Source organism: Mustela nigripes, chromosome 1, assembly GCF_022355385.1.
Source record: "Mustela nigripes isolate SB6536 chromosome 1, MUSNIG.SB6536, whole genome shotgun sequence".
NCBI classification, from domain to species: Eukaryota; Metazoa; Chordata; class Mammalia; order Carnivora; family Mustelidae; genus Mustela; species Mustela nigripes.
Window position 1 is genome coordinate 179,704,349 of NC_081557.1, and position 15,597 is coordinate 179,719,945.

Below are 15,597 nucleotides of genomic sequence, written 5' to 3' on the forward strand. Positions count from 1 at the left end.
TCATTAGGGAAAAGCAAGTCAAAGCCACAAAAAGCTATCACCTCATACCTGTTAGAATGGCCATCATCAAAAGAATAAGCCATAGGAAATGCTGGCATAGATGTAGAGAAAAGGGAAACCCTGTGTAAATTGTAAATTTATATAACCACTGTGGAAAACAGTATGAAGAATCCTCAAAAAATTAAAGACAGTCTTTAATTTTTGTAGTCTAGCAACTCCACTTCTGGGAATGTATGAAACATTAACTCAAAAAGATGTCTGTACCTCCATATTCATGGCAGCAGTATTTACAATAGCCAAGGCATGGGAACAACCTAAGTATATACTGATGGACGAATGGATAAAGAAGTCGTGATACACACAAACTCACTGGAATACTATTCAGCCACAAAAAAAGGGGAAATCTTAATACTTGTGACAACAGGGATGGATGTTGAAGGCATTAGGCTAAGTGAAATGAGTCAGTCAAAGACAAATGCAGTCTGATCTCACTTATATGCGGAATCTAAAAAGAAAAACGAACTCATAGAAAAGAAATAAATAAAAAGATCAGACTTGTAGTTACAGAGTACCAAAGGCAGAGAGTGGGAGGAGTGGGAACTAGAGAAAGATGGTCAAGAAGTACAGACGTCCAGTTATAAAATAAATAAGTGTTAAGCATGTAAAGTACATCGTGATGACTAGAGCTAACACTGCTGGATGGTAAATAAAATGTTAAGAGAGTAAATCCTCAGTTTCTCATCACAAGAAAAAACTCTTCCATTCATTCGTTTCCTCTTTCTTTTCTTTTTATTGTATCTATAAGAGAAGATGGGTGTTAGCTGAACCTCCTGTGGTAATCATATCACAATATATGTAATCAAGCCATCACGCTGTCCTCCTCAAACTTACACAATAACGTATGCCAGTTATTTCTCAATAAAACTGGGGGAAAAGGACAAATGTCTGTTAAGGGCACTAGAAAGTTGAAAGAGCTCCTGCCTGATGACCATTACTCCCAGCTGATCATGTGAGGGATACCTAGGGAGGTTGAGGAGAGTGGAGGTGAAACGGAAGGCCTCAAGGGCAGGAGGGAACATTGAGCCGCTGAAGGGAACTGAAGATCTTGAGTAAGAATCTCCAGGAGTATGGAGGCGTCACTGAGATTGGGCATTATGTGTTCTTTTCTCTAGTGTGCTGAACAATCCATACGTGGAATGTGGAAACTGAAAGAACTGAATGAAAAATTGATATAAAGTCTCACGCAAAAAGATGATTTGGGATATCTGAATGTGATAGTAGGAGACGAGTTCTAATTGTTCACCACAGAATCCTGCCTGCTAGAGCAAGTGATCAGATGGACCCTGACAGATGCAGAAAAAAACGAGAATTAAGATCCTAGAGATATAGATAAGGTTGATGAACCGCTGGAAGGAAGCTATAAGCTATTTTGGTATTCCTCCAAAATACTAATAATATATGGACAATAACAACAATAAATAGCTATAATTTATTAAGCAATTACTATGTAATCAAGCAGTTCTTTAAATGTTTTGTTTTATTGAACTCAATTAACAAAACAACACAGTGAGATAGTTACTTTTTTATATCTTTTTTTTTTCTTTTAGACGAGTAAATTAAAAATCAACAAACCAGTAGGTAGCAGAACCCATTTTTTAAATGAAAATTGGGCATTTTTATTTATTGTTTTATACATTTTTTATTTAAATTGTATTTAGTTAACATAGAGTGTATCATTAGTTTCAGAGGTAGAATTTAGGGATTCATCACTTACATAAAACACCCAGTGTTCATTCCTTCAAGCGCCCTCCTTAATGCCCATCACCCAGTTACCCCAACCCCCACCCATCTCCCCTCAAGCAACCATCAGTTTGTTTCCTAGAGTTAAGAGCCTCTGTGGTGTGTCTTAACCACTGTGCAGGCCAAAGTCAAAGGCCTAAAAGATCTAGTTTATTTACAAAGGAAGTTTCACAGGAAACAGAAGCAGGAGGGTGGTCGAGTAAGTGAAGACTAGGCAGGATTCGGGCAGAGGACTACAGGTAAACAGGCAGAGGACTACAGGTAAACAGAGGTGAAAATCAATCATTAAGAAGGCCACAATTTGAATGGTGCTAAGGATTTACCAGAACGAATGGCACTGAAAAAACAACTAACCCTAGATTTTCCCCACCTTACAAATGAGACAAGTGGTGCCAACTCAAGGCACATGCCAAATATCACAAGTAGTTCAGAGAATAAAGTTGAAATGGCACTGTGTCAGCCCCAGGGAAGTTAGCAATCTAGACACAAATAAAGCAATAACTTTTTAAAAAGGATAATACAAGCCAGAGTAAGAAAATGTTGGAAAGACCTAACAGTGGTGCTCTGGAGCTCATTTTGTTAAAAGACTGAATTTGCTTGGAGAGATCTGAAGACGTAGAGATATATATATAGATAGATAGATCTATAGAATTGATATATCTATATCTATATCTACATATATATATATATAGAATTGAAGCAGGATATATATATAGAATTGAGATAGGTAGAAAAGTGCAGACAGAAGAAACTGCATAAACAAAGCCATGGAGGTCGGCCAAGACGTAGGCAAGACCAGGAAGCACCGGCAGGGAGTGAGGAAGCCAAGCTGACTGGTGCCTGAGGAACAGAACCAGGATACAAGGGAAGATTGTAAAGGTCACCTAGAACGATGTCATCACTAAGGATGACATCCTGAATTTTATTTAATTCAGAAGGCAATGAGGAACTATTTGTGGGTTCAAACCATCATTAGAATAGCCTTCTAATCCAGATTTTTTTTATTTATTTATTTTCCAGAAAGACCTGTGCTTATGTAATGGAGGGCAATCTTGCCCATGGTGGAACTCATATATTTTCATGATAGTAAAAATGGACTCCCAGAGTTTGATTCCTACCTCATAAATATAAACTGTTTTCCTTTTTTTTCTCCAAAGAATTACTGTATGTTTGTCCTCTGCCACACAACATTTTAAATGCCATGAAAAAAGTAAAAATAAATATGCAAATCAGTCTTTTCAATGGAGACGTGATAAGGTAATAAGAATCTGAGCACTGGGTGTGGTGAAAAAAATAATGAATACTGTTATGCTGAAAATAAATTAAAAAATTAAATTAAAAAAAAAGGAATCTGAGAAGTACATGTGGAAATGGAGAAAAATTTTGCTTTGGTTAAAAAATAATAGTAATAGGGGCGCCTGGGTGGCTCAATGGGTTAAAGCCTCTGCCTTCGGCTCTGGTCATGATCCCAGGGTCTTGGGATTGAGCACCGCATCAGGCTCTCTGCTCAGCAGGGAGCCTGCTTCCCCCACTCTCTCTCTCTCTGCCTGCCTCTCTGCCTGCTTGTGATCTCTGTCTGTCAAATAAATAAATAAAATCTTTAAAAAAAAATAATAGTAATAGTAATAATAATAAACATAGGATTGAAGGGGAATTAGGAACCAGTTGCACATGTCTATATGGGCCAGATCTCCCTCTCTCTCTCTTCTTGTTAATCAGCTTTCTGTGCATCTACATACATATGTCAACAGTACAGAAACCCTCAAAAGGCAGGCCAAGAGCACTTACTTATCAAGTTCTTTGTGCTAGGGATAGTTCTGAGGCTAGGACATCAAAATACACTTATGGACTTAACAGGACACGTCTGTTTTTAAAATGTATTCAAAACAAACTACAAAAAGACAATGGCTTTTGGCAAATGGAATCTTTTCCATGAGAAAAAACAATGGGTCTAGCCAGTTTTCCTCAAATTATATTTCAGTGGTACCTGCATCAAGACAATGGGAATGATCTAAAATGCAGGTACCAGGGGCGCCTGGGTGGTTCAGTGGGTTAAGCCTCTGCCTTCAGCTCGGGTCGTGATCTCAGGGTCCTGGGATCGAGCCCTGCATCGAGCCCTGCATGGGGCTCGTTGCTCAGCAGGGAGCCTCCTTCCCATCCTCTCTCTCTGCCTGCCTCTCTGCCTACTTGTGATCTCTGTCAAATAAATAAATAAAATATTTTTAAAAAATTAAAATAAAATAAAATAAAATGCAGGTACCAGGGCATCTTCCAGATCTAGCAAATCAGAATCACTGAGTGTAAGGTCTGGTGACCTGAAATTTTATAAACTGCCTATGGGATCTGTGATATATGTTCAGGCTTTTGATTCTTTGTTCAACTGGAAGAATACCCAAACAAAACTGCTTGGCTGAAGGACAGAAGTGGGAGGCAGACATTTTTCACTGTAAATTCTTCTGTGCCTTTTGAATTCTGCATTTTTCCACAAATACTACTTACAAGAATGGGCATCACATATTTATATTTTCACACCCAAACCCGGCAGAGCATTTCTAGCAGTAGGATAAGAAAAATGTTTGTGGATTTGGTCATAAATGGCATGGTTTATAATAAATATTAGAAGTATTTTTTTTTTACAACCTATTTCCTCTCCCCTCCCCTTGACCTCAAAAGAAACAGATTACTGTGCTGTCAACTGCTTTTACACCAGGACACATGTTTTGCTCCTTATTCTTCTTGGTAGTGATTCATGCATCTCCAATACCTGGAACTTACTAGATTCATCATATGGTTGAGGCTAGAAAGTGAGATAAAGCTGCCCACACCTTTCTCTTAGCCACACTTTTACAAATGATAATCTGCTTCCTCTTCCATAAATACCACTGTATATGCTATTTGGCATTTAGCTTTTGCTTTTTACAGAAAAATAATCATAGTGAGTATGTTGTTAAACATGTCTGTGTCTATCAGGCTAGAAAGAATGTTTTCAACTGTTAAACAAAATTTATACCTTTTCCAGAGTTTCCAATGATTTGAGTTTTAAGCAGCTAATTAGTCCTTTTGGTAACAATTACTTATAGTATGCATGAAACAAAAACTGTTGTAGAAATGCAGTTGTAACTTCATGACGTTTTCTTTCTTATTAGATTCTACATGTTGGATAAAGATAATTTATTTTGATACATTTACATTTTTTAAAAAGACAAACAAATCCTTAGTTCTGAAGCACTCAAAAATTATAAAGGCATCCTCTCTAGGGAATGATTAGTATCTATTTTCCCTGAACTGGTAACCCTTTCAAGCTTCCTTGTTTCTATTCCAGCAGAAACTATTGCCAAGAAATAAAGCGACATTATAGTTGTCATAGGTCAGAACAAGAGTAAGAAAGAAATACTGTCTGGAAAACAAACTAATTACTTTACCAAAATATTGTCATTACACATCTGTTCTCACTAGTCCTGTTGTTTGTAGTGCATACCTTCCTAACTAAAAATTAATAAAGAAAACTTGGAGAGGTAACATGTTCAGCAAGAGATATAGAATATTCCATGTGTAGAGAGAATATTGTGATACACACTCTCACACACACACACACCCTACAGACACGCTATTTAAAAAGAAGTTATTTTATGTTCTGACCAATTATATTCCCTCCGTGACCCTGTATTTCTTAGAAAAACAAAACAATCCCAGGCTTGAGTTCAAAGTCTGAAAATGTCTTGAGGTAACACATACTACAAAACCATCACATTGAAACAGTCCTTTTGCTAATGATGCACTTTGCATTATGTTAATGAGATATGCAAAAGAAGAGCTGAAAACCTGGGGAAGGTTCCATGGCTAGCAGCTAAGTAGCTTTTCTTTTACAGGATTAAGTTCAACACCTTAAAAGTATTACCTTAATTTTTTCCAATCAGGTTAACTTTCATCAAAAGCATTGTCATTAACTAGCTCACAGCTCATTCTGGAGTGCCTCTGTCTTTAGTAGATGGAGTAGCATTTTTTACTTTCTATACTCATATAGGTAAAACAGTGACACTCTGCTTTAAATGTCAGAGTAAAATGTTTTCGGGGTTGAAATGTAAATTCAAAGAGAGTTCAAATGTGTTAGTATCACAAAGTCACACAGTATCTCCACATATCCCATTTTATGCCCAATGCAGATGCTATTCAAGTGAAAATAGAGACACATAGATGAATTGATAAATTTCTCACAAATAAAGCAAGAAATATAAACCAGTGGATAAGTAGATTAATTTATATATATATATACATATTACACTGTGTTAACATTTTTTCATTTAATAAGCAACTTGAAGTACTCTGCTGTTTTTGTTGAGCTACTTGAAAAATGTGGCATATAAAACAAATGATGGGGGCGCCTGGGTGACTCAGTGGGTTAAGCCTCTGCCTTCGGCTCAGGTCATGATCTCAGGGTCCTGGGATCGAGCCCCACATCAGGCTCTCTGTTCCACAGGGAGCCTGCTTCCTCCCTCTCTCTGCCTGCCTCTCTGCCTGCTTGTGTGCTCTCTCTCTCTCTCTCTCTCTCTGTGTCAAATAAATAAATAAATAAACAAACAAACAAATGATGAAAGACTGCCTCTAACAGACATTAGAAAGGAATTTTCAAATGTAACATGATTGTCTTGAGTCTCTCAACAGGTGATTTTTTGATAAATTTTGGAGAAGAAAGGAAAGGGGAACAACACATAGAACTGAAGCTACTATAAAAATAAACAGAAGGTTAAATTTTAGAAGTCTCATTTTTCAGAAATACCCAATATAGTAAAAGTCTTGTTTATCAATTCCATGACTGCATCAGTTCCCTGGTAGCTATTTAAAGTCACTCGCAACGTATTTTATTTGTGAAAGTTCTAGGACTTAAAATATGTTCAGGCAGAGTGAATAGAAATACAGTTCAATATTCTTGATCACAGTTGAAGCTTTTCATATAAAAGCCAACAGGACTTATTCTATAGAATAAAGGATATCGCTGTTTCCTCTTATTCATAGTTGTAATTAGATTTTTTCTGATTCATTGTATCAAATCTTAATGTAACCATTCTCTCATCTCTCCTACTTTACCTCAATAAATTTCCTTGAACATTTCTTTCAGTCTCTAATGAATGAACCTATTATATTCATTATTATAATGATTATAATAACTATTATTACTATTAATTCACACGACATTATATATTTTAGGAAAGTACTATTATCACATGAATTATTTTTATGATCTTTTTTATAGCAGCATAAATGGGACAGTGGTTTCTTTGCCATAGAAAATCTCATGCAGAATTATTTCCATTTGTCAACAGTTCACCAACAAAAACTATTTGCATTCACTTGAAGCAATAGCTTCAAAAAGCCCATTCTACATTCTAGACCAATTTAATCAAACCTGTAGAATTTAAATTTATTTTATTATGAAGAAAATGCTGTGATTTTGTTTTCAGTGCATGAATTCAATCTAGGTCAGCTGCTTTCATAGGAAGAGTTGATTTTATCTAGCTAAACACTGAATACTTGTCTTAAAGGAGGTATCTGATATTCGAAATAAGAGACCCAATGACTATGGAAATGGGTTTGAGAGTGTTATTGATGGAAAATAGTTAATACTTATTTTAGGAAAAATTCAGTCCCTAGTCTTGTGTTATTGTGGCCTCTATTAAATACAAATCAGACGATATTCAGTTCATGCTACTAATGGTGATACTCTGATTACTTATATTCTTTAATGGGAAGTACTACCTTATAAGCCAAATTAAGTAGATTGAAATTATAAAATTCCAATCTCTTGGGATTCTGCTGCCACAAATTAGGTCACTGATATAATGAAGCAATTATGTGTGAGCATCTAGGATGCTATTCAGCATCAAAGTAATTGCACCAACATGGATATATGGCAGTTGGACTTGTTTTGATTGTTGTTGTTGTTGTTGTTATGAAATATATTAAAATCTCAAAAAAAAGTGTTCACCAAGTCTTATTAATAACACATCCTCTAATGTGCATTAATATAATGAGAGTATCTGGGATTTGCCCACAATTCAGAAATACAACATGAATTGAAACCCTGTGCAAAGACTACTGGAAAAAAACTAGCATTGCTATGATTGCGCTGCCCCCTAGGGTTAAAATAACTCGTGTTTACACTGAAGTCATTTGCCTTTTTCAGATCAGCATTTTCATGACACATCTGTCCAACTATGGGAATGACCGCCTGGGACTATATACATTTGTTAATCTGGCCAACTTCGTGCAGAGCTGGACCAACTTGCGACTTCAGACCCTGCCCCCAGCGCAGCTGGCTCACAAGTATTTTGAGCTCTTTCCTGATCAAAAAGACCCTCTCTGGCAGGTAACATGGTTTCAATAATTGGTATAATTAATTAATCCCATAAACATAAACATATCTTAGAGTTCAATGAGATAATACAAATCTGAAAAGTAAAGGCATTTGGGGGAAAAAAAATAATGCATTTTGTAAATGTTAGTCGATTTCTTCCTGAATTGCAGTCTTACATTATTGCTTCATAGTGGGCAAAATTCTGTCCCTCTGCCCATTAGGAATTATGAAATTCTGAAACCTCCACTAAGGGTTTCATAGATGCAGTGTTTTCAGTCAGGAGTGAGGGATCAATCTGCAGATTGCAATCGGCTAAAAAGAGTAGAAGAGTGGTAAACAGGTTGGATTCTAGGCAAATTCCAGGCCATCTGGCTCCAGAGGCTGTGCTCTTAATCACTCTTCTAAACAAGAGTTACTGAGTTACTAGAGAGTTACTAACAGAGCTGATGATAATAACAATCATCAGAAGTGGAACTAAGTAAATTTCACAGACTGAAGTCACAGTAAACTTTGAACTATATACTCAGCTCATTCAGCTTTGAATGTAATCTATCTGATTGCTGCCTGACCACAAACAGATACTCCAGGAGACTTAACTATACATTTTAGAATGTGGAAGTCGATGCTTGTGGAATTATCAGTACATATTACTTTGCAGTTGCTAGAACACATGTCTTTTTTTCTTAACCACTACAAAATATCACCAAATGTTAGCCACTGGAAAGACATGCAATTTTCCTGCGGATTTAACACTTTTAATTTTTTTTTATTTCCTTAAAAATTTTATTTATTTGAGAGAAAGAGAGAACATGAGCAAGGGGAGGAGCAGAGAGAGAGGAAGAAGCAGACTCCCCACTGAGCAGGGACCCAACACGGGGCTCCATCCCAAGACCCCAAGATCATGCATTTTGAAGCTTCACCTGAGCTGAAGGCAGGTGCTTAAAAGACTGAGCCACCTAGGCACCTCAATACCTTATTTTTAAACTGAAATCATTATGAGGTGACAGGTTTGAAACAACTCTTTTTTTTTTTCCAGAACAGCAGCCAAAAAGAATACCCTCACTTTAGTCTTAACTAATGTGTTGCTTATTGTAAATAACCAAAGAGTTTATTTAACTACATATATCCGTAATATTAATAGAAATAGAGGACTGTCCTGATTGCTATATCTGAAATAGTATTAAAGGGTACTTCAATTCTTCACATAATGTGTGCTTTGTGGTTGAAATTAAGGATGTACTAAATTAAGGATGTACTAGATCCATCTTATATAGTCGTTTTGGTTCAGGTACTATACACCAAAAGCAGGTCCCTGAGGTGGTAATTCACCTTCATTTTACCCTTTTTGCCAAAATCTGGTGCTTTTTAGGATTATAATCCGTAAAGTTATAGTTTTATACACAATTACCAACCTCTGAAGGCAACTGAAAAGTGTTTTGCTCTCTCTTTAAATAGTTTTATTATGGCCAGATGGGTACCTCTTTGAAGCGCACGCAGCAAGATAACTCAAAGTTACTCAGAATAAAAACCTTACACCTTGTATTTCAGTTATTTATTGAATGGCAAGAGGGTACCTTCCTTCGTGTTATCAGGAAGCACAATCTCTGCCCAGCACTGTGTTGGGGCTCACGATTTAAAACATACACACACACAATTAAGACATAGAACTGCCAAAAGCAGAAGAAATATTAAATCCTCAGTGCTAGGAGGCTGTTACCCACAGTGGAAATGTCTCCTCTCCCCCAACACCTCAGTAGAAACTCAACTTCAGGATGGAAAGGAGTTACTTGAAAGCTTCCCTGATGCCGCTTCAAGGTCTTCATTTAAAAGAAGACACATGACCATGACTCTGTTTCCTGGAATATCTCTTTAAGGACAGGAGTTGAATAACTCAGGGCACCTGATGGCTCACTTGGTTAAGCATCTGACTCTTCATTCCAGCTCTGGTCATGATCTCAGGGTCATTAGATCGAGTCCCTCCTTGGGCTCCGCACTCAGCAGAGAGTCTGCTTGAGATTCTCTCCCTCTTCCTCTACCCCTCCCCCTACTCACTCCCTGTTTCTCTCGCTAACATAAATAAGTACATCTTTTTTAAAAAAAATAGTTGAAACTCGGGGCACCTGGGTGGCTCAGTGGTTAAGCCTCTACCTTCAGCTCAGGTCATGGTCTCAGGGTCCTGGCATCGAGCCCCACATCAGGCTCTCTGCTCAGCGGGGAACCTGCTTCCCTCTCTCTCTGCCTACCTCTCTGCCTACGTGTGATCTCTGTCAAATAAATAAATAAAATCTTAAAAAAAAAGAAAAAGTTGAAACTCTTAGCACACATTGGACATTCACCAAAAAAATACATCTCTATATTCTTCTCCCATTTAGAATCCTTGTGATGACAAACGCCACAGAGACATTTGGTCAAAAGAAAAAACCTGTGATCGCTTACCAAAATTCTTGGTAATAGGACCCCAGAAAACTGGTGAGAGCTTTTTGTTATGATTACCAAACAGTGCAAAACTCCCAATGACTAGACAGTGAGTTCAAGTCACAATGTGTTTTCAAAATTCTTATAAGTACTGATGAATGAATAACACATTTTGTTCTCTGATATAATCTGTTTAGCTTGATAATGTACTTAAATGCTTGTAAAGGAATTTTTTTAAGTGAAAATGATGAAAATAAGTGTCATGTGGTTTGGATGTTTAACAGTCAGTTTGACAGCAAATGTTAATTTTTTTCCTAAGACCTAAATTGAAAGGTGTTGTTGCTAACATTTCTAAAATCAAAATGAATCACATCTAGAGGAATTCATCAAAAGTCAAGGCAGATACATATAAGTATCTACAACTCTTTATAATCAATCCCTTCCAGAAAATCAGCCTCTTTCTACCATCTTCCTGATGTAGTTTATTTCTAAATTATTTTTTGCAGAGATGACTGTTTTCTAAAAATCTAAAGGATGTTTGACAAGCAGAATTCCAGACATAAATAAAACTTTGTGCTAACCAAAGGTATTTACTCACACCCAGGAGAAATCTTTTGCACCTTTTCTTAAATTGGCATGCAATTTTTTCTCCATAAACTTCTCGTTTCTTTAAGAATCAGTATTAAAATGAAGCCCAGTGGAAACTTTAAAATGCCAGACACCCATGCTGTATCCTGTATGATAAATTATTTGGCGTTCTTGGATTCTGGCTTCACAGAAAACAGCCATTTCAGCCATATACCTTTCTGAGGGGAATACCTACCATTTCCTCATTTGTCCAAAAATAACTAGGGAAGATTTTATGTAATGTACACAGAAAGTTTAGCCTATTCATTTTCTCTTGGTCCCATTTGCCAATATCAATTTGAAAACAATAATAAATGTGATTAAAAAAAAAAAAAAAAAACTCTTATCGGGGCGCCTGGGTGGCTCAGTGGGTTAAGCCGCTGCCTTCGGCTCAGGTCATGATCTCAGGGTCCTGGGATCGGGTCCCGCATCGGGCTCTCTGCTCAGCAGGGAGCCTGCTTCCTCCAATCTCTCTCTCTCTGCCTGCCTCTCTGCCTTCTTGTAATCTCTGTCTGTCAAATAAAATAAATAAAATCTTAAAAAAAAAAAAAGAATACACCATAATCCTAAAAAACAAACAAACAAAAAAAACTCTTCTCATCCTTATTTATTTGTCTGTATCTATTTAAAGTGAAGAGACAACTAGAAAAACATTTAAACTGAAGTCTCTTCAGGAACTCCCACTGTAATTACTGATCACATCTCTCTGAAGCTTGGCATATCAAATTCACTTCAGAAAGTCCCACAGGAAGTTCATCCTCTTGTTTCCTGCTAGATGTGCAGACATTTTAAAATCAGGGATAGATGACAAAACCATTATTTGCCATCTTAAACTCAGTTGGATTTCCAAATGTTTAGTTACAATTGTATATGACATTTAACTTTGGAAGAAAAATTTTTATCTCCTTTTTATAGAAACTAAATTTTCCCCAGTTTTGTAGTGGTATAATTTACATGTAAAAAAATTCACCAATTTTAGTGCAAATTTTTATGAATTTTGACAATCATGCACAGTTGTATAACCACCACAACACTGACACTTCTATCTCAAAAACAAACAAACAACAACAACAACAACAAAAAAAAAAAAAAACACTTCTGTCTCCCTAAAAGGTTTCTCCATTCACATGCTTTGTAGTCAATGCCCCTCCCCATCCTCAGTCACAGGAAACTACTTTTGGCTACTACAGTTTTGCCTTTTCTAGACTTTCATATAAATGGAAGCATTAAATGTACAATCCTTTGTTTTTGACTTCTTTCACTTAAGATAATGCTTTTGAGATTCATCCATGTTACTATGTATAGCAATATTTTATGAAATTGATATTTTAAGTGGAGAAACATCTTCTGATCAGTTTCATAAAAATAAAAGAGCTTCATTTTAACTTCAGTTTTTAGCAAAGGCATTTTTCTGAATAATTTTGCATAGAAATTTGTGCATAGAATTCTGCACATTCAAATATTTTTAGTGTTGAAACTGACAAAAAATAAAACAAGATTTATGGATGCTTATTTGAATGGGTGTGTCTATGATTAGGTGGTTGTTTTATACACATGCATACATTATATACATTCAAACACACATACATACATACACACACACACCAGACAGTTTATTCAGACCCAAGGATGTGAGAAGGTAAAGAAAGACTTCAGAAACCACAATATAACAATTTTTTGGCCACTGATACATTACATTATGACTTTTACTGACTGTGTAATATTTTTTCAGTTTGCTTATTGATCCTGGTCATGCCATTAAAAGCAAACAACTTGATTTAATACAATTTTAAAAAATAAAATTCAGAAAAGTATGTTTCCAGTTGATCAATGAGAAGAATTTTTCTGTTTTCTTTTTTCACATTACAATGGTCATACTTCCTATCCTTACAAAGACTTTATTCTTTTCAATTTTTTTAAAGCATTACTGAATTTTATCTCATAAAAGCTGTTATTTAAAAAATAATTCTTGGGGTGCCTGGGTGGCTCAATCCATTAAGCATCTGACTCTCAATTTCGGCTCAGGTCATGATCTCAAGGCTGTTAGATAGAGCCCGGTGTGGAGCTCAGTGCTAGGCTTAAGATTCTCTCTTTCCCTCTCCCTGTGCCCCTCCCCACTATATGCATCCTCTCTCTCTTTCTCTCTCTCTCTCTCTCTCAAGCAAATAAATAAGTGAACATAAAAATTAAATGAATACCTTACTAATACTGAGATATGAAGCTATTTAGGTATTTCATATAGGTTATCTTTCTTAACCCTCCTGAAACCCTGATAGATAGCTAAGTATTTTTCCCCCACAACACAAATAAGACAACTAAGCCTCACATTAGACATTTTTGTTCACATTCACACAATTGATAAGTGTTGTAATAAAATCCTGATCCTAGAATTTACCTAACTTTAAAGACCATGTTCAAGAAAGCTTTATTCTACTCTGGATTTCAAGTATGGAACATTTTTCCCCCAGTAAGTGTTAGCTTTTGTTCCAGATTTCTTTTAAGTCATGATTCTCAAAGTTTACTGAATCAGAAAATCTGGGATAAGGTTCTCTGTTTTAACAAGCCCTCCAGGTTAATCTAAGGCATGCTGAAGTGTGAGAACCACTGTTTTAAGTCAAGCTTGTGAAGAGCATTTTTATTTTGCATACCACAGATTACTATGTTTCACTCCCTATAATTACCCATCTTTAGAGATAAAATGTTCATTGTTTGGGAAAATATTAATCTGGGAACACAGCCTCTTTCAATTCATTGTCTTAGACAATTTTGCTATTGACAGAGTTATTTTAACAACTTTTCTATTGTGTTGTATGTTAGATTTAAATACAATATTAAATAAAGCTAGTCAGAGAAATCAGAATTTTCAAAATTTAATACAGACTCCAACATAACATTATTACTAAACAAAACTAGAACAGTGATTTCTCCAAATGAGAAAAATATTATAAGGCTGTGTCCGAAGACCATTGCTAGCTATTGACCTGATATAATTAACAGGTCCCACTCCCTCAGACTGCATAATAATGTAAATCATATTAGAGCAGAGAAGTAGAAACTAGGATCTTGGGAATCCTAAATACCTGGACCAGAAATATTTTTATATTGTGATTTTATAAATATAGTTATAATTACAAGCACCTGATTAAGTTTTAGGGAAACAACTCAGATTGCCTCACTTTTTCTTATGCAATCTAAACTATGCCCTTCAACTCATAATTTAGGCTCTAATATACTAATTCTACAGTTTATAACACTGCTCATTTTGAAAAAAATCACACCTTTGATTCCCAATAGTCACAAATCTATATGGACACCTGTGATAGGCCATTCTCTTTCCAAAAGTGCAGATTTTGTAAGTTATGTCACTAGGAAAGGACAATTTTTTTTAAAAAAACTATTTTTGACACCATTTTTTATATAGGTAAGTACATTCAAATTTAAACAGACCTGTTGAAAGTTTAAACTCTGTCTCAAATTTAATAAGCTTTCTTGGGCCTCTAGAAGAACTTTACAGAACCCAAGTACTGGTTTTGGTGATGTAATATCTTATATGAGACAATGGGATCTTTCATTTATATAATTCTTGATTAAAATCGAAATATCTTCAGGCACAAAATGTCATTTCATCTTCAGAGAAAGCCTATGAAATGAGCAAGGCAGGTGATTTTCCACTGATAAAGCTAAGACAAAGAGAAGCAAAAAGCCAAAGTCACAAACCAAATCAGTGACACAGATGCAGTCAAACAGTACCCCCAATGGGCCTCTTCTCCTCACAATATACTTATCTCCAGTTTTTTAGAAGTTGCTTCTTTTAAAATGCTGGTTATCTATTCAGTTTAACTCAAGGAGTACTAATAAGTATCTGTTAGGATCATTACAATACTTAGTTTATTAATGACTTTGAAATGCTAGTAATAGGAAACTTTATTTTCATTTCATTAATTTCTAAATCTCTATTGTCTTTTCAGGAACCACTGCTTTGTATTTGTTCCTGGTTATGCATCCTTCCATCTTTAGTAACTCCCCCAGCCCAAAAACCTTTGAGGAGGTACAGTTCTTTAATAGAAATAACTACCACAGGGGGATTGATTGGTAAGATGGGTTATTAGTATAAATCTAAAAGTATATGTACTGTGCACAGTTAAAATTAGTGCTAATATTTATAAACAGATAAGTTTGTAACCATAAATAAAAGTTATCCTCTGTGCCTTGGAAATGGATTGAATAAAATCAAGAAGCACAGAAATTATTCATAAGAAACTTTTCTCAGTTTATTAAGGGACTTGTCACCTCAAGGGGCCCATATGTAATTTCAATTTGCATTAATTATCTTGGATGGTAATTATAAAGTCAGAGAAATACCATAAGACCCAGGAATTTCGTTCCTCTCTACTCTTAAGAAA

At 35.8% G+C, this 15,597-nt stretch overlaps 1 protein-coding gene across 3 annotated transcripts in view; it reads left to right on the forward strand.

The window, feature by feature from the left end:
• LOC132002655 (bifunctional heparan sulfate N-deacetylase/N-sulfotransferase 3) overlaps positions 1-15,597 on the forward strand; it is a 175,653-nt gene that overhangs the window by 137,380 nt on the left and 22,676 nt on the right. For all 3 annotated transcript variants that reach the window (XM_059377783.1, XM_059377788.1, XM_059377785.1), the window contains exons 7-9: positions 7,982-8,164; positions 10,525-10,621; positions 15,163-15,286. In XM_059377783.1, coding sequence (XP_059233766.1) covers positions 7,982-8,164; positions 10,525-10,621; positions 15,163-15,286 — 404 coding nt within the window. The remainder of the gene's footprint in view (positions 1-7,981; positions 8,165-10,524; positions 10,622-15,162; positions 15,287-15,597) is intronic.